Source organism: Ranitomeya variabilis, chromosome 1 (genome assembly GCF_051348905.1).
Source record: "Ranitomeya variabilis isolate aRanVar5 chromosome 1, aRanVar5.hap1, whole genome shotgun sequence".
In the NCBI taxonomy this organism is placed as follows: domain Eukaryota; kingdom Metazoa; phylum Chordata; class Amphibia; order Anura; family Dendrobatidae; genus Ranitomeya; species Ranitomeya variabilis.
This window is the reverse complement of record NC_135232.1, coordinates 781,079,807-781,100,149: the sequence shown is the minus strand read 5'-3', so window position 1 is coordinate 781,100,149 and position 20,343 is coordinate 781,079,807. Positions and strand designations below refer to the sequence as shown.

At 45.2% G+C, this 20,343-nt stretch overlaps 1 protein-coding gene across 5 annotated transcripts in view; it reads left to right on the top strand.

Moving 5' to 3' along the window:
- APTX (aprataxin) overlaps positions 1-20,343 on the top strand; it is a 104,173-nt gene that overhangs the window by 25,365 nt on the left and 58,465 nt on the right. For 3 of the 5 annotated variants that reach the window (XM_077272541.1, XM_077272550.1, XM_077272543.1), the window contains exons 3-7: positions 2,696-2,742; positions 7,110-7,454; positions 8,551-8,613; positions 13,168-13,587; positions 14,054-14,679. In XM_077272541.1, coding sequence (XP_077128656.1) covers positions 2,696-2,742; positions 7,110-7,454; positions 8,551-8,613; positions 13,168-13,587; positions 14,054-14,599 — 1,421 coding nt within the window. In that variant the 3' untranslated portion in view covers positions 14,600-14,679. Of the gene's footprint in view, positions 1-2,695; positions 2,743-7,109; positions 7,455-8,550; positions 8,614-13,167; positions 13,588-14,053; positions 14,680-20,343 lie in introns of those variants that run through there. The other 2 variants (XM_077272553.1, XM_077272558.1) reach the window with 1 other exon arrangement.

The window sequence follows — 20,343 nt, the reverse complement described above, 5'->3', positions numbered from 1 at the left end:
CGAGCGGACTCTGCGTCTAAGAAGTCCATAAACTCTGTCCTACCAGAGCGGTCGTTTATTTGGAGGGAAGCTGGATCAACTTATCTCTGAAAGGAGGGAAAAGTTCCTTCCCCAGCAAAAGACCAGGCTACCCTTTTGGCATCATCAACAGACTAGTTTCCGGTCCTTTTGCAGCAATCGGGCTGGTCCACTATGACCGCCTCTTTCGGAGCGGGGCGCTCTCCGCGTAAGGACAGGGGTCCCCAAGTTTCGTATAGGCCCAACCAGTCGTGGAAAGGCTGTCCCTAACCGTCCAGATCTAAGGGCTCCATAGATTTTTGGTGCAATGACTCGTGGCATTATCCGGTCGACACCAGCAAAGTAGGCGGTCGCCTACTTTTGTTTTGTCAGGCCTGGCTCTCTGTCATTCACGACAAATGGGTCAGGGACCTGGCGTCCTCCGGATACAAAATGGAATTTTTTTCTCATCCTCTGGAAAGGTTCTTCCCCTCTCGTCATCCCAAAATAGAGGCGCGGGCATGGTCCTTTTACCGAGCTATTGATTCGCTACGCCACAACGGGGTCATTACTCCAGTTCCAGAAAACGAGAGGTCCAAGGGGTTGTACTCGAACCCATTTGTGGTTCCAAAGAAGGACAGAGCGGCACGTCCCATCCTGCACCTGAAACGTCTAAACAAGTTTGTCAAGGTCCGGCACTTCAGGATGGAATCCTTCCGCTCGGTCATCACCTCGATGGAGAAGGGGGGAGTTCCTAGTATCCATCGACATTCAGGATGCTTATTTCCATTTCCTGTTTTTCTCCCTCACCAGAACTTCCTGCACTTCGCTGTATGCGAGGAACATTTCCAGTTCACAGATTTGCCCTTCGGCCTAGCAACAGCTCCCAGAGTGTTCATGAAGGTCATGGCAGCTGTCATAGCCATTCTTCACTATCGGAGCATGATCGTGTTGCCATATTTAGACGACCTTCTAGTCAAGGGGCCATCCTTCCTAGCTTGTGCGGAGTGCGTGCGTATCACTTTGGATACTCTTTCATGCTTAGGCTGGCTGATAAATTTAAACAAGTCTTCCCCCGTTCCAGCTCAGCGGATATCCTTTTTAGGGATAATTCTGGACACCTCCCAAGGGTTGGTGATTTCCTTCGAGACAAGATCTTAGCCCTTCAGCAGGGTACCCAGGCACTTTGTTGCCCGTCCCCTCATTCCATCCAATTTTGCATGATGGTACTGGGAAAAATGGTGGCAGCAATGGAAACTGTTCCCTTTGCCCAGCTACACCTCCGTCCTCTGCAGCATGCACTTCTAGCAGCCTGGGACAGGAGCTCCTCTCTCTCTCGACCATCTGTGCTGCTTGTCCACGCAGGTCAAACAGGCGCTCAGGTGGTGGATGTTGAGGTCTTCCCTCAACCAGGGGAAATCCTTTCTCCTGGTTCAACGGCTGGTGGTAACTACTGACGCCAATCTTCTCGGCTGAGGAGCGGTCTTTTGTCACCAGACTGCCCAGGAGCGCTGGTCAGCTCGGGAGTCGCATCTCCCGCTCAACGTCCTGGAGATTCAGGCGATCCGGTTAACCCTACGGCGGTTCCATCATCTCCTGGCGGGTCGCCCCATCCGAATTCAATCGGACAACGCCACGGCTGTGGCATACATCAACCATCAACGGCTCGCAACAGGGCGGAAATTGCGAGGTGGTTCACATTCTCCATTGGGCCGAGAGGAGCCATTCGGTCATTTCAGCAGTTCACATCTCGGGCTTGGAAAACTGGGCAGCAGACTTCCTCAGCCATCAGGGTCTCACCTCGGGAGAGTGGGCACTTCATCCGGAGGTCTTCCAGCAGATCTGCTATCGTAAGTCGGACACCTTATTAGGGCTTCCTGAGGGTCACAGAAAGGGATTAGCCACCTCTAAGTTCACGATAGCCAGGTGGATTTGTTTGGCTGTTAAGGAATCCTACCTTGTCAGAGGCAAACCTATCCCAGCGGGGATTAAGGCACACTCCACTCTGTCGGTGGGCGCTTCTTGGGCCATTTGACACCAGGCGTCGGCGGAAAAGGTTTGCAAGGATGTGGCTTGGTCCAGTCTGCACACATTCTCGAAGCAGTACAATATCCACATTCAGGCCTCCGCAGATGTGGGCCTGGGTAGATGGACTCTGAGGTTGGTGGTAGCGCACCTCTGGTCAGTTGGTACGTGCGGTTTGATCTGTTGTGGTGTTCCACACCCAGGGACTGCTTTAGGACGTCCCATGGTCCTGTGTCCCCCCAATGAGGTGATGGAGAAACAGGGATTTTTGTGTACTCACCGTAAAATCCTCTTCTCCGAGCCACTCATTGGGGGGACACAGCACCCTGACCCTGTTAGCCTGATGGTTTGTGCTTGTTGTTTTGTTTGACGTTTTGTACCTTTGATGTTAATGATCTACTGCTTTGTCACTGAACTGGTTGGGGCTTGAGCCAGTGCGTGGGCGTATACTGCAGAGGAGGAGCTAATGTTTTTATATTCACTTAGTGTCAGCCTTCTAGTGGCAGCAGCATACACCCATAGTCCTGTGTCCCCCAATGAGTGGCTCGGAGAAAAAGATTTTACGGTGAGTACACAAAAATCCCTGTTTTCTTTTTAATGAATCAGGATAAAGAATCATATTGTTTGTTGCATTATTTAAATTTTTCATGAACTCAGCTTTTTATTTTTGCAGTGCAATTGAAGTCAGATTGCAGCAAAGGTTATGTGACGGTCAGACAGGTATGTATTCCTTTCTTTTTATGAGAGTAAAAGAAAATGGGTATGTAACAAATTATTTACAAGAATCTTTTGGATTACAAAAATGAGTGTTCATGTCATATACAGGCTAAATGTTATTTCTGTTAGGAAAATGAATTCTACATTCTTAAAGGGAACCTGTCAGCAGGATTGTGCTCAGTAACCTACACACAGTGTCAGGTTGGCGCCGTTACACTAATTACAATGGTACCTGGTGATGCAATCTGTCTTGTGTTTTATTTTCAGTTTTGAGTTAATGATATGCTCGTGCTCCAGGGCGGCCTATGGGGGTCTTCATGTGGTGCGCTGCTTAGCTTTTCATAATGCAGACTGCTGACAGGTCACTGATCCCTCACTGACCTGCCCCCTAGTTTACATAATGAATATATGTACATAAAAAAAAACCCTTCGACAGGCAGATGCCAGCCGTGGCACCTGCGCTGCAGCATGATCGCATGTTTAATGTGCAGTTAATAAATGTGCTTGATGTTTTCCTGAGGAGTATAAAAAAAAATCAATTTGAAAATGGCGCCCGCCGCGCCTGCGCAGTAGTAGCTATCGTTGTATGTAGAGGTGATCCGATAGCTGCTACTGTGCAGGCTCGGTTACGCCATCTTGGAGGAGGATTTTTTTCTTCTCTAGCAAGATGGTCCCTCCTGCGTAATAGCAGCTATTTCCGATCACTCATAGCAGCTACTGCGCAGGCACGGCGGCGCCATCTTGGAGGAGGAAATTTTTTCTGCTCTCTAGCAAGATGATGCCGCCGGCACATGCGCAGTAGCAGCTATCGGATCACCTCTATATACACCGAAAACTGCCATTTTTAAATGTTTTTTGTATACTATCAAGATAACCTCAAATACATTTATTATTAACACAGTAAACATGTGATCATGCTGCAGCGCAGGTGCCACAGCTAGAACCTGCCTGCGGAAGGGTTGTTTTTTTCTTTTTTTTTTCTTTAAGTATGTACTGTACGTATAGTCATTATATAAACTAGAGGGCAGGACAGTGAGAGATCAGTGACCTGTCAGCAGTCTGCATTATGAATACCTAATCAGAGCATCACATGAAGACCCCCACAGGCCGCCCTGGAGCAAGAGAATCTCATTAACTCAAAACTGAAATTAAAGATTAAACAACAACCACAAGACGGATTTCATCACCAAGGTATCATTTTAATCAGTATAATGGCGCCAACCTGACACTGTAGGTTATTGTGCACAATCCTGCTGACAGGCTCCTTTTAATAGGTGGAGAAATATGATGGAGATTTTTTTGTTGTTGTTGCGAGGAGTCTTAATCATATAGAAGCGCAAGCATTGATATAAAATAAAAGACATGATGTATCATGCTACTTATTACCAGTCTCAAACTTTAACCCTCTCATAAGTGAAAAATGTTGAAGTGTTACCATGATGATGGAGCAGTACACTTTCGTAATGTTATAGGGATCGTAGACCATTATTAAATACGTGTAAACAGTGTGAGCTCTTTAAGCCTGTATTTACACCCGGCAGATGTGTGGCATACATTTCTGGGGCTTGATTCACCTGAATGGTGCTTGCAGAAATCCAAGTGGAAATATCAAGTGAGCCTAAAGCTGATGCTAGGTGACCCTTCCCTGGTTATTTGATCCAGCTTAGGCTGGTTTCACACTTGCGTTTTTATCTGCATGCGTTTTTTAAAAAAACGCATGTGTGAAAAACGCATGTAAACGCGGTAAAACGCATGCGTTTTTTAGACGCATGCGTTTTTATAGAAAAACACAAGAAAACACAAGAAAAAACAAGAAAAAACAAGAAAACCCTAACCCTACCCCTAACCCTAACCCTAAACGTGACTGAAATACGTGGCACTGAAATACGTGCAACTGAAATACGTGCAACTGAAATACGTGGTACTTAAATACGTGGCACTTAAATACGTGGCACGTGGCACTTAAATACGTGGCATGTGGCACTTAAATACGTGGCACGTGGCACTTAAATACGTGGCACGTGGCACTTAAATATGTGGTACTTAAATACGTGGCACTTAAATACGTGGCACGTGGCACTTTAATACGTGGCACGTGGCACTTTAATACGTGGCACGTGGCATACGTGGCACTGAAATACGTGATACGTGGCACTTAAATACGTGGCAATATGACTGTCAGAAAATGTTCATTAAACGGTTAGGGGTGAGGTTAGGGGTAGAGTTAGGGTTAGGGTTTGGATCCCTTTATCACCTTGATGGTGGTGGGTGGCTTTTCAGTGTGTTTTCTGGTTTTTTTCTATAAAAACGCATGCGTTTTTAGCGCAAACGCATGTGCTTAAAAACGCATGCGTTTACATAGACAGCAATGCATTTTTTTGCCGCGAAAAAACGCATGCGTTTTTTCGCGGCAAAAAAACGCGCAAGAAAATACTGCAGGTAGCATTTTTGAAAATGAACGCATGCAGACAAAAAACGCATGCGTTTGAAAACGCGACCAAACGCATGTGCAAAAAACGCATGCGTTTTCAATGTTAAATATAGGAAAAAAACGCATGCGTTTTTTGTGCAAAAAACGCTGCAGACAAAAACGCAAGTGTGAAACCAGCCTTACCTCTCCAGATTAATCTCCTGCTGATTTATGGTTTCTGTATTGCAGAATACAGATATATATATATATATATATATATATATATATATATATATATATATATATATATATATATATATATATATATATATATATATATATATATATATATATATATATATTGTCAGTGGAGGGTCAAGGTCTTTTTTGTTGTTGGGATCATAACTACAGGGTCCATGGTAGAAAACTGAGGGTGATTTCCGATGCGGATGTGTCGTTTGCAATGTGCTGATCCACACAATTAGCACCTATCAATTTGTATGTGGCTATCTGCTTTTCCATTTTGAAATTGTGGGAATGGGGAGAATATTGCCTATCCTTGTGTAATAATTTAAAAAGAAATAGGTCACCAGGTTTTTGCTGTGCCAACTGAGAGCAGCATGATGTAAGAGCAGAGGACTGCATCACTTATTGAACTTCCTATTGTAGTTTTGATTAAAAACCCTGTTTCATCTGCTGCAGGTCTACCAGTTCTCTGAAAGCTGAGCTCTGTATAACCCCACCCGCACCACTGTTTGGCAGCTTTTTGTGTATACTGTGCATAGGTAGAAAGCTGCCAATATGTGGTGGAGGCAAGATTATACAGAGCTCATGAATATGGAGGATTACGTGGCAGCAGGTTTAGGCCAGGTTCACATTGCGTTAACAGCAGCCCGTTCAACACATGCCTTAACGGGCTGCTCTATCAGCGCTAGCAGTGACGGACCCGGAAACGCTGCAGCCCGCGTCCCAGGGTCCGTCACTCAATGACGGCACATCGCTAGTGCACGCCCACAATGGGCGTGCGCTAGCGATGCGTCCGACATTGGACTAAATGGCGGCGTTAACGGACTACGTTACACCACGTTATGCCACGGTGTAACGTAGTCCGTCTAACGGACGCCAAAAACGTAATATGAACCTGCCTTACTAGTTGTGCAGTGATAATCACCTGCTGATAAAACAGTGATATCAAAACTACAGCAAGCAGCCCAGTAAGTGACACACAACTGGAATTAACGTCTTTGTCTTTACAATAAGCTGTTCTCAGATTAGGTGGCTAAAACCTGCTGACATATTCCCTTTTAGTAGCATATAAAGAGGGTTACATACAGATTCCCTTTTAGTAGCGTTTAAAGAGGGTTACATACAGATTCCCTTTTAGTAGCATATAAAGAGGGTTACATATACTGTTCACATGTATGGGATTAGGAATATTGGCACACATTTTAATGTGGCATCTTTATACAATCCTGAAATTGTGAATACACTTTATTATGTAGAGGTCTTAGAACAATGCATTATATTTGCAGTTATAGATGAGCAAAAATTCATAGGATCCTGGTCCGGCATCTACTTTGGCAGAACCATGGCAGCTGGACTAAGGCTGTGCAGACTTCGTTGACCAGCATTCTAATGCTATCATCCTGGGCTCCTTTTGTATTTATGAGGCTGCCACTATGTCATGATGTCACGTGGCCTTGTAAACCTCAGAGGAACCCAAGATGTCGTTGTACGAGTGCCAGCTGGGGAAACTTACACTGCCCTGGTCCGGCTTCCAAGGACTACTGACGTAGGCGCCAGCCCAGTGTACCTCAAATCTTTTTGATTATCTTTCACTGCCATCATTCATTCTTTTCTTTATACTCATTGGCTTCCAATGGCTATTATAAAATAGTTATAGATAACATTGATTTATTCTTAAGACATTAATTTTGCACTTTTAACTTTTTTGTTTTAGATAGGAGCAAACCCTAGCAGTGTTGACTTGGTGGACATCGGTAAAAGTCAAGAAGTCAAGTTAAAGCCTGGCCACATATTATATATAGTAAATGGATTGTATCCTTACACAGTAGAGTTTGTTAAAGAAGCAGGAACCTTCACTGCAAAGGATAGCCCAAAAACCATAAAAAGTGTAACCTCCACTGCAAAGGATAGCCCAGAGGTCATAAAAAGTGTAAACAAAAGGTCCATTGATAGCCCACAAAATAATGACTTGGAAAAGTCGAGGAAATGCCTCAAATCAGAACCTAATGATGAAATGAGCAACAACAAGAGTAAAGAGACGCCGCGGCAGACGTCAGAGGTTTGTATTCTACAAGACATGCCAAAGAGATCATTTTAGTTTTCTAATAAGATCAATGTTACAACAGTTACAGATCAATTTCTGCCAACAGTTATGTGAGGGTTTGTTTTTTGCGGGACAACTTGACGTTTTTATTGGTACTATTTTCGGTCACATAGCATTTTTTAATCGCATTCGATTCCGATTTTTCGGAGGCAGAATGAACAAAAAACAGCAATTCAAGATTTTTTAAAAAAAATCCTTTTACATGGTATCATATTCTATTATACTATCTATGTTTGGCAAATGTTGTTATATTGTTTTATTGTAGTGTACGGAAAAGACAGTAGCATACCAATATTTTGTACATGTGAAGAAAATGATGTACAGTATATGCTAAAAGTTTTTAATCGGATGAGTAAGGGTACATGCCCATGATCCAGAATAGCAGCGTTTTTGAGGCAGCTCACCTGCCTTGCGTCCAGAACCCTGCGTTCTACTATACAGGCACAGTGGATGGGATTTATAGAGATCCGATGCCCACTGTGCTTCTGTTTGATGCTGTGTAAACTGAGCCGCGGTTCGTGTTTCCAAGTCGCAGAGTCTCCACATCAGAGATTTCCACAATAGAATGGTCTGGATGCTGTAAATTTGCATGAGCACAGTGAGCACATTCGGAATTAACTGCGTGATTGATGCAGCGTTTTGGATGCAGCAAAAATATTGATCGTTGGCCCTTAAGCCTACGTTCTTCCCAGCTGGATATCTGATATTCTTATCCTTAAATTAACCCATGGAATGCACTAGTGGTAAACTGATTTTCCATTTCTGTCTCTTTCCTGTTGAATTCACTTCTGGGAGAACCAGCCTGAAAATGATAGTGGTGGAAAGTGGATAGCTGACTGCAAGCAGTCCTGAGCTTTAGTCATTTTTTAGTTTTGTCATTTGTCATTGCGTTTCCAAAGTGTTTAAATCTGTGACTGGTCTAATTCTGCAATGATATTAGATTTTTTTTTTTTTCAACACCGATTGATATAATTCATTATTATACGCACAGACATAAATGCTTTGTTACTCTTTGCTTTATACTAATTTGTACTTTTTGTTAATGCAATAGGTTAAAAGCCGTGGACATTGGAGTCAAGGGTTAAAGGTTTCTATGGAGGATCCAAATATGCAGGTGCTACTGATTTATATAGTAATACTGTGGAAAAACGTCCTTTAGGGAATGTGCACACCACGTCTTTTCGAGGCAAGTCCGCTCAGGAACCCGCTTGGACAAGCGCTAAAGAAACGCCAAAAATAATGAACACATGCCTTGCAATGTCAAAATGACTAGCTATGCATATGTTTAGTCTTTTTTAGACCTTATGCATTAGGGATCTCAGGCACGGTGTCCCTTCCCCCCCCCCCCCCCCCCCCAACACTCGTTTTGCGTAGATGCTTCTTCCGCCTCACTTCATGCCCTCAGAGCAAGTGAAGGGAAATGGTTTTCTGGTAAACATATTTCTCAAGACGTACACTGTTGTTGAACCCTGTTATTACCTCTCCAACAACCGGAGAGTTGTTTATTTGGCAAAGTCTCCGATTAATGTCCAGGAGCTGGGCTTTTTTTTTTTCTGGACCTCAACTTAATAATCAGGAAATAAGGAGATGTTGTGTCCATCCACTGATAAGTCAGAAATATTTCTCGCCATGTAGAGTATTATATCCCTGTCTATGTAGTGTAGGATCTTCATGATCACTGGTCTATTTGGAACACGATAGGCACGTTCTATAGCAAATAGTGGGGTCAGATTATATCTCTGTTATGCACGCATGTGGTTCATGGACCCACTGTGCCACAGGCCGGACTTACCCTGGAAGGCACTTGACTAAGCAGCTACCTTGGTGTTCACTGGAACCTCTAGTGGTGAGGTCAGGCTTGTGCGGCAGGTAGCCGCCAGGTGCCACTCCAGGACGGTGTCCAGCTGTAGCAACTGATCTAAGTCGTTAATCCAGATTTCTATAGACAAAAGGCAGGACAGTCACTGGGAAAAGTTTGGACTGTGCAGTCTCCAGATAGCGGACGGGACGGCCACAGGGACAGGTTCAGACTGTGCCAACAGGATGGCCACAGGGACCAGTTAGACACACTGGTCTCGGGAAACATTTCAGGTACTGCCAAAGCGGTTTAAGGATATGGACACCGCTGAAGTGGACACAGGAACAAAGACTGTAGTGGACTAACGGGACACAGGATATGGTAAACATTAACAGACTAGGGACGGGGGGACCTGGCAAAATAGTTGCACACACTAAACCACCTAACAGTAACTATAGAGGTTGCTCAGACACCTCCCAGTAGGGGAGGGTCCTGTTTTATACAAGATGCGTCACAGCTATTGGCTAGGAGACATCTAGCAGGTGTTAACATTAACTAGATGCCTCCCAGCTGACAACTGGGGGCATTTTATCATGTGCACGCGCTGTCCCTTTAAAAGCAGGGTTGTACTAGGCAGTTCCCGATGGCGCACACACAACCGAGGAAGCAGGAGCACGTTGAGGACCACGTTGGGGCCGTGGCGGTGAGTAAGCCAGCGTCCCCGCATGATTGGGAGAAGGAACTATGCGAAGATGCTGGCAGACGCTACACTTTCCCAAATGTTTTTAGTATCCAGTCTCCAAAGAATTCAATAGACCTATTTCCCTTTGCTGTGTCATGTTAAAACATCAAACGTATATTATTCTGGTGTAACCGGTTCTCCAGATCATCCTGTTGTGCACGAATAATTGCTAAGGCTCTTCCATATTGTTGTACGTTCTTTTTCATAGACCAGAGCATATCATCCATTTCACTCTCTCCTCTAATTCAATGGTTCTTTCAGCCGGTTTCCGTAGATTATGTCTCACAATGGCCACCTCCTCTTTAATGCACCCCACTTGGAATACAATATTATTCAGAAATTTATTGCATTATCCCTATTGCTGACATTACATCAGTGAGAGTGAGCTTTTTAGTCACTGAACAGGGACAGCAGTCCCACTCTTTCTGTGGAGATCCCTGCTACTTTAGCCCTGCAGCTTGACTTACGTCAGAGTCCTCATTAACAGTATGCAGGGTGTTAATCATACCTTGCTGTGCTGATTGTGCAGATCTTTTTCCTTGCTGAGCCTGGTTGTGTGCTAACTGCGTTGGTTCTACTCTGGAGCTCCTTCCATAATCCAGAGAGGTGGACCGCTGCAGTCTGGCCGCAGCTTCTTTTTGATGTATGGCTGCCTGTCCTTGTTTCACTTTGGGTGCAGGCACCGCGGTGCCATCTTGGATCCCCTGTTCAGCTCACTTTTGACATACTCCCTCTCCTCAGTTTCGCCACTCTGTGCTAGAAAAAGGGACCGGAACACACCGCTGTCATCGGTGTGCTAATTAGAACAGCTCACTGCACGTCAATCATCACATCAGTACAGGCTAGCTCAGTGATCACATCCTCTCACATTGCGTGAAGTTTTTCCCTAATAAACTTATACTTTTTGATATCTATTATAGCATGGTTCTCTTCTTTTACTGGGAAGATGCATATGACCTTAGTGTTATGTTTACTGTATGAAAGAAGCCTGAGGGTGTATTTCATTTATATGGGATAGTTTAGTTTTGCAGTTATAAGAAGCCAAATCTAGAGGGCTATTTGGAAATTATGGTCCCGAGTCACCGGTGAAGTTCATGCTGGTCTTGATGAGGAGGATGCTGGAGTGCGAGGCTCCTGTTTCATTAACAGGTGTATGCTTCTTTGGCTAGCTTCACACCTAGCGTTCGGCAGGGCTGCGGACTTCCTTTGTTAAGCCCCGCCCACTGCCACACCTCTTCCTTCAGCTCCGCCTAAGTCGGCATGTGCCCTGCGTACCCTATCTTTAACATTGGGTACGCAGGCCATGCAGATGTTTGTGGATGCCTCTGCTTGCGTCGTCTTGACGCTGCGCTGACCTGTGTCGAACACAACATGTTGCATTTTGTTGCGGTCGGTGCGCATGCAGAGGCAACTGCATACATCTGCATGGCCTGCGTACCCAATGTTAAAGATTGGGTATGCAGGATGCATGCTGATGTAGGCGGAGCTGAAGGATGAGGCACCAGTAGGCGGGGGCTTAACAGAGGAAGTCAGCAGCCCTGACGAACGCTAGTGTGAAGCTAGCCTTAATGAATCAGGCACTTCTGAAAAATGGTGTGTGCCTCCGTGCGATGCGATACGTCAATAATTTTACATAAGATTACTGGGGTAAGGTACGCCAAAGGTCATCAGAGCGTAATCGCTTTGGTAAATCGCGGTCATTGTATTTATGCCTGGATGCTGGTTGTGACTATTTATCAAAACTATTTGGGTGAAAATGAATACATTACTCTTAATTTGCACAACAAACTCTTTAAAGAGGATGGAAACACCCAAGAAGCTGCTACCTGAAATAACAATACTTTATTGTACTTGGCATACTACTTGCTATGGTGTGTATACTAGGTTTTGGGTACTTTTATTTAGTAAAACTTGTCTGCACCTAAGAGCTGTCAGTACATAGTGCCGTCATTTTTTATATGCATTTGTTTGTAGCTCAATCCTCCACCCCTTTATTTCTTTTTCAGTCATCTTTAGTTTTCTTGACCAATTTGTTTACAAGCTGCCATTGTCATAGGTCTCTGGAAGACCTGCACAGACAATGACTGCACACTTATTTGATGTGTAGATATCAGAAGACCTACTGCTTAGGAGCTAACAGTAGGCGCATGGTTTTGGAGAGGCTTACAAGCAGACAAAGCATTGTAGTTGAGCCCAGGAGGCAGCACAGTGAGTAAGGGTACTGTCACACAGTGGCACTTTGATCGCTACGACGGTACGATCCGTGACGTTGCAGCGTCGCTTGAGTATCGTACTGAGCGTCGTACGCTGCGGTCACACGTTGCAATACACGGCTTTGGAACGATAATTTCATGACGTATTTGCGATGTTGAAGTCGTACGGGACAGTCGTACGGGCATGTCACACAGGAGGTGCTCTCACGATTCAGAGCACATTTGCATAATCTATGCGTGACGTTGTTTACGAGGGGTGTTCTGTGCTGCTAGCTGACTATACCTTTAGTGCGCTGATTGGTCATTGGTTACTGTGCACACATTGGTTGGAAAAATTGTCACCTGAGCGCTATTGTTCTCGACGCCACCTCGGCTTTAAATAACTTTGCAATAAATTACCTTCTTCACTTTGTACTTGGACACTTGGTGGACCTTTGTACTTGGACACTTGGTGGACCTGGACGTTTGATTCTGCATTTCCAAAACTATTCAACTACACCGCTGCTTCGAGGTATGTTAAAGCGCTTGGGCGTTGTAGATGGAACGATGTATGGTCCACATGAGCGCTTTATGCAGCTGCTGTAGTGAAGTGGATGGTACGCTGTTTTGGGTGGGCTGGGGCGTTTTGGATGGGACTAGGCACGATTTTCACCGCTGCTTCGCGGTATGGAGAGCGCTTGGGCGTCGCAGATGGAACAATGTATGGTCGGCATGAGCGCTTTGTGCCGCCGCTGTTGTGAAGCTGGTGGTACACTGTTTTGGGTTATGGTGGGCTAGGGTGTGGCGGATGGAAAAATGACTGCTGTTTTTAAAGGTGCGTTTGCACCTCTGTGAAACTTTTTTGTTTTGTCCCCCTGTTGCTGTTTTAATGTATTATTTGTCAAACGCCTAACTTTTTTTTATTTTATTTTTCAGATGTCAAATCATATTGAGTTCATCCGCGAGTTCCTGGAGATTTACCAGTCTTTTCCCTGCCTTTGGAGGATAAAATCTCCAGAGTATTCAAACAGGGAAAAGCGTAAGGCCGGATATGCTAACCTAATAGCATTTTACAATCTCCATGCACCGGAAGAGCAAGCTACCGAAGCAATAGTGAAGAAGAAAATTCAGGCGCTGCGCACGGTGTGGAGGAAGGAGCTCAATAAGGTCCTGCACACTTCCAAGTCCGGGGCATCAACGGAAGAGGTGTACGTGCCAAAGCTCTGGTACTTTCAGCACCTGAATTTTCTTCGGGACCAAGAGGTGCCACGAGCATCTACGTGTTTGCGCTTGTTGGCACCTGTGGAACCTACAGTAGCTGAGAACCTCGTCCAGCTGGACTCACAAGGGCAACAAGTAAGTACCTCTTTGCACCACTGGTTCACCAATGTGGCCTATAATTATATATAATTTATCAGTATTTTGTGTTTTATCCATCAGATTATAGCATCAATTTGAATGTTTTAACATTTTCCTGTACAGATAAGTTACCTTGTCGCAGAAAAGTATTAAGTGGCGACCTTCATAACACATACCTGCAAAACTACCCATACCTTCAAAACAAATTTAAAATAGTATTGCTTCCAGCAACAGATAAGTTTTCTCGCTGTTACTATTCCGACCCAAAATTGGTAATCAGGTTCCCCTACTAGTCTCAAGAGTGGAGTGCAAATTTTTAAATAAATATGAATGATAAATATTATAAATAAAATTATATATAGCAATATTTTCACATGCATACGAATATTTATTTTGAATGCAGTTAAGTTGGTGTACATCGTTTTATTTTTGTTTTTTATAACTTCCTTTTTATTCTCCCCAGGAGGACAGTGCTCAGGACACTAGACAGGACACTGCACGGGACAGTGCACAGGAAAGTGTACAGGACTGCTCCACGAGTGAAGTAGTGGAGGATGCACCTGCCCGGAGTCAATGGAGGCAAGGTTCAAGGAAGCGTAAAGCCCCCTCTGACGTCTCCCTTGAACTTTTGTCCCTTGCGAAAAAGGCGTTGACGAACAGTGCCAGCCCTTCGTTGGAGGGGTTTGGACACTATATTGTTGATAAACTTGCTAAAATGGACGAGAGGCAACGAACTCTGACGGAGCGTTTGATTATTGAGGCTGTTAATAAGGGTACGGATGGCAATTTGGATGAGAATACACGATTGGTTTGTTCCCGGCCAATGGAGCGGCCAGAGTCCGCATATTGTCCACCATATTGGCCACAGACACCATTACGCCCCAATGTACCCGTGTCCCACTTTGGCCCGTCAACCCCAAACTCCTACCCGACCATGCCGGCTCACATGGCTTCGTCCATCAGGCGCCTTCATGTTCGGAATGAAGATTCGTTGTATCAAGAATTGTGATACTTTGTTTACTTTGGGGTTTTTAATTTATAATCTTGTTAATTATTTGTTTGTAATAAAAATTTTTAATTGAACTTCAATCTCGACAGCTTGATTGGTGGGTCTCGATCACAGAGACAAAATGGGTGCACAGTACAGTATGATTACAGAAATTAACGTTACAAAGAAATGTACTTTAAATAAAACAAAGTGGAATAAAAGTCTATCTATATATATATATATATATATATATATATATATATATATATATATATATATATATATTTTTATATATATATTTATATATATATATACACTCACCGGCCACTTTATTAGGTACACCTGTCCAACTTCTTGTTAACACTTAATTTCTAATCAGCCAATCACATGGCGGCAACTCAGTGCATTTAGGCATTTAGACATGGTCAAGACAATCTCCTGCAGTTCAAACCGAGCATCAGTATGGGGAAGAAAGGTGATTTGAGTGCCTTTGAACGTGGCATGGTTGTTGGTGCCAGAAGGGCTGGTCTGAGTATTTCAGAAACTGCTGATCTACTGGGATTTTCACGCACAACCATCTCTAGGGTTTACAGAGAATGGTCCGAAAAAGAAAAAAAATCCAGTGAGCGGCAGTTCTGTGGGCGGAAATGCCTTGTTGATGCCAGAGGTCAGAGGAGAATGGGCAGACTGGTTCGAGCTGATAGAAAGGCAACAGTGACTCAAATCGCCACCCGTTACAACCAAGGTAGGCCTAAGAGCATCTCTGAACGCACAGTGCGTCGAACTTTGAGGCAGATGGCTACAGCAGCAGAAGACCACACCGGGTACCACTCCTTTCAGCTAAGAACAGGAAACTGAGGCTACAATTTGTACAAGCTCATCGAAATTGGACAGTAGAAGATTGGAAAAACGTTGCTTGGTCTGATGAGTCTCGATTTCTGCTGCGACATTTGGATGGTAGGGTCAGAATTTGGCGTAAACAATATGAAAGCATGGATCCATCCTGCCTTGTATGGAGCATCTTTGGGATGTGCAGCCGACAAATCTGCGGCAACTGTGTGATGCCATCATGTCAATATGGACCAAAATCTCTGAGGAATGCCTCCAGCACCTTGTTGAATCTATGCCACGAAGAATTGAGGCAGTTCTGAAGGCAAAAGGGGGTCCAACCCGTTACTAGCATGGTGTACCTAATAAAGTGGCCGGTGAGTGTATATATATATATGTATGTATACACTTTTTATTTTTTAATTAACAACATAAACTGTACAAAGAGACACTTGTTATTATTTTTGCCCCGCCTACAACATTTGGCACATGTTGTAAAGCTTCTGCAGCTACCCCATTGCCACATTCTGCTGATCCTGAATCGGCGCCATAGTGTCTATCAGCCTTTCAATTCCGGCTTCTATATCCTCCATGGTCACACCGCCGGCTGCTGTGGGTCAAAAAGCATAACATTAATAACACAGTCGTCTCCCGATAGTGGGCTGGGATTACATCCCCATCGTAGCGTTTAGGATGAATGAAACATCTCTGTGGCGGGGGAGGCTCTGAAACTGCCCTTGCTGTCACGGGTTACATAGAGAGAGGCAATGAGTGACAATCTTAAGCGTGTTTAAAAAACGTACGTGGCAAGACCTCTTCTGGGGACATATTCTCCGAATGGAGAGAAGACCGGACGCGAATGAGGGGGCCAGTACTGCGCGGACTCAGGGGTGGTTCCACAGGGACTCCCATCATGCCTCCGTCCGAGACTGTGTGCAGCTATAACATGATCAATTTTATACATACGATCAATTTTGCATTTAAAAGTCTAATGACTAATGGTGGTGGTGGCCTGTGGTGTTTGGGTAATAAACCATTGTTCTTTGAATGAACATGTTGGAGCCAGCCCTAATTGAGTTAAACCTGTCCTACACAAGGCATTGTTTATCAATATACATATGCATAGGTCGGAGACATGATGTCTATCTCAGGACCACTGGCTTTACAATGGAAACCCACAGGAGTTGTGTACATATGTAGATAATGATGGGTCACAAACAGGACAGAGGCTATTCACTCAAGATTTTGACAGTGTACACCTATATCCTCCATTATTGGAAACCCACAGGAGTTGTGTACATATGCATAGGTCGGAGACATGATGTCTATCTCAGGACCACTGGCTTACAATGGAAACCCACAGGAGTTGTGTACATATGTAGATAATGATGGGTCACAAACAGGACAGAGGCTATTCACTCAAGATTTTGACAGTGTACACCTATATCCTCCATTATCTCTATGGCCAATATTCATTTAGTATGTAGATGCACCTCTGCCTTATCACTGAAACAAAGGACATCACACAAAAGAACACAGGCCTGACCGCCAATATATCTCACTGATTTCTATGATACGTGCATTAACCATGTTGTGATTGGGATTTGGTTGCAGGTATGCCCCCCCCCCATGTATAAAACATCTCTGGCAGCCATCTTGTGCATTTGGCAAGCGGACGTACAAGATGGAGGCACTTTAGGATGCGTTTTGCAAACTCTTTAGCTAGCGCTGTCTACATTTTTTTTCTCTTTTGTCTGTGCCTTGGCTCGGCTGGCCCAGGCCTGCTCCCCTAGTACATTAAAACATAACACAAAATAAAGGTAAAAATAACTGTGTTTTAAACTACAAACTTTTTATTTATTTTATTTTTTTTTTTCTTAACCCAAAAAATATTTACATTGTCCCACGGCGGTGGGCTAGCAGTTGGCGCAGCATGCGTCCATGATCTTTAACCTGCTCCTGCAGGCGTGCTGCTGTCTCCTGCAGGCGCGCTGCTGTCCCCTGAAGGCGCGCTGCTGTCCCCTCCAGCCGCCTCTGCTTGGCCAGCAGGTCTCTCACGGTGGTCGATTCTGTGGATAGAAGAGGTCGGAGAACGGACGGTGATTACTCTGCAAATACGGCATGTGTGAACATACCCTGAGATTTACTATACACTCAATTTGGTCCTGTCCCAGAGGTCGAGCCCTTTTTTTAAATTTTTTTATTTTTTTTTTCCTTCTCGTCGTTGTCAAATGTGACATTCCACCGATAACCCCTCCCACTGTCTGTATACTTACGGAGAAGGGACGCCGGTTGGTCATCCCCGGAAGAGGTGGAAGAGCTGCTCACCTCCCATCCCCTCGCTTGTGCACCAGCTGCTGCAGCAAAAAGGAAGCAAATACATATATGGTTAACAGTTGGACACGCTGTGGGGAAGCGCTCGCAGTTTTGGTCACTTACGAAGGGTGGCCTCTGGTGAGAATGCCGCCGACCCGGGGGAGGAAGATGAGTGGCGGAAGGGTGGTGTTGTGGCCTGCGGTGGGGTGCTAGCGCGCCTGGTCCTTACAGCGTCTGTAATGTATACAGTATTTCAGCTCCCCTCTAATTTCCCGTATGCAGTAATAAAATTGCAATGAATGATGTTTAACATACGTGATATCCCGGGCTGTGGGCTGCCGCTGGTGGCGGATGAAGGCGTGCCTGCTGTTGCTGATGGCTGTTGCAGGCGCCGTCTCCCTACACAAACATTAAAGAACCTTAATATGTTGACAATAAAAGTACAGGGCTCCAGAATTACCAACAAATACCTAGGCATCATTGGCGGGAAAAGTTAGGAGCGAAATGAAATTTTTAGTCGCCAAATCTACGTACATATATAGAAAATAGAGATCACTCTTCCCTAACCACGCCCAGAGGAGGTCCTTGACTCATGCCGCGCGATCAACATCGCTATAGCGTCTCCGTTTCAGCACTGCGTCGCGATTGTGCAGAGGACACCGCACGACGCTGTTTTTGGTGCCCCTAAAAACATTTAAAAAGTTAATGCATGTGTCACAAAACGCTGCAGAGGTAATGCGTTAACATTTGCATTCTGCGTTGCGTGTCCAAAGCTGCATCGCTCACCAAAAAAGTAAACATTATAATTTAAGGTTCTATACATGTACATGTCAAATAAACAGTGTTGACACAACAGCCGTACCCCATGGATGCCCAAGCCACGTAAACACTGAAACAAGGACGATGAGCGCTGCGGCTTGATAACGAGAACGCCAAAAAGGTATTTCTGGAGTCGGCGTCACAATCGCGACGCAGTGCTGAAACGGAGACGCTATAGCGATGTTGATCGCGCGGCATGAGTCAAGGACCTCCTCTGGGCGTGGTTAGGTGGTTGAGCGTTTTTGAGGGCAAAATGGCGGCGCGACAGCGTTCAGCTCCTCTGGGGCGGCCAGAGATGGCATTTTTTGTAAACGGAATGTATGCCCTGGACTATGAGGGCCGGGAGAGTCGACCTGCGCACCCGAACCTCCACAAGCAGGAGGTGCTGCGCCGCATTGGGCGTATGATGGAGAGGAGGTTTGGCGTCCGACGCAGTGCGCAGCAGCTGCGGAAAAAGTGGGCAGACCTCCGCTATAAGACCCCGCAGCTTCTGGCAGAGTTGCGTGCGGAGCCAAGGCGTGGTAAGTACCAGTATGGGGGAATCGGGAGATGCATGCTGCCGGGAGGTTAAGAATGTGAAACATGCTCAGGTCAGGGGTTCCAGAATCTCCACCGAGATATACAATTTAGTGATTGCCGGGAGGGGGAGAATCAGGAGACGCGCGTTGCCGTGAGGCGCTTCCTTGTTATGCAAAAATACGTGTCTCAGGCCAGGTTGACCATTAAACACCAGAGCCCCCACCCAATGCATAGTCTAGCATCACAGGGAAGAGTGATCTCTATTTTCTATATATGTACGTAGATTTGGCGACTAAAAATTTCATTTGGCTCCTAACTTTTCCCGCCAATGATGCCTAGGTATTTGTTGGTAATTCTGGAGCCATGTACTTTTGTTGTCAACATATTAAGGTTCTTTAATGTTTGTGTAGGGAGACGGATCCTGCAACAGCCACCAGCACCAGCATCCTCCACCAGCGGCAGCCCACAGCCCGGGACATCACGTATGTTAACCATCATTGATTGCAATTTGCAATTTTATTACTGCATACGGGACATTAGAGGGGAACATTTCTTTTGGCTCCTATTTTTTCCCGCCACTGGTGCATAGGTATTTTTATTAATTCTGGAGCCCTGTACTTTTGGTGTCTAAATATTACCGTTCTTTAATGTTTGTGTAGGGAGAAGGCGCCGGCAACAGCCATCAGCAACAGCAGGCACGCCTTCATCCGCCACCAGCGGCAGCCCACAGCCCGGGATATCACGTATGTTAAACATCATTCATTGCAATTTTATTACTGCATACGGGAAATTAGAGGGGAGCTGAAATACTGTATACATTACAGACGCTGTAAGGACCAGGCGCGCTAGCACCCCACCGCAGGCCACAACACCACCCCTCCGCCACTCATCTTCCTCCCCCGGGTCGGCGGCATTCTCACCAGAGGCCACCCTTCGTAAGTGACCAAAACTGCGAGCGCTTCCCCACAGCGTGTCCAACTGTTAACCATATATGTATTTGCTTCCTTTTAGCTGCGGCAGCTGGTGCACAAGCGAGGGGATGGGAGGTGAGCAGCTCTTCCACCTCTTCCGGGGATGACCAACCGGCGTCCCTTCTCCGTAAGTATACAGACAGTGGGAGGGGTTATCGGTGGGATGTCACATTTGACAACGACGAGAAGGAAAAAAATAAAAATAAAAAAAAAAGGGCTCGACCTCTGGGACAGGACCAAATTGAGTGTATAGTAAATCTCAGGGTATGTTCACACATGCCGTATTTGCAGAGTAATCACCGTCCGTTCTCC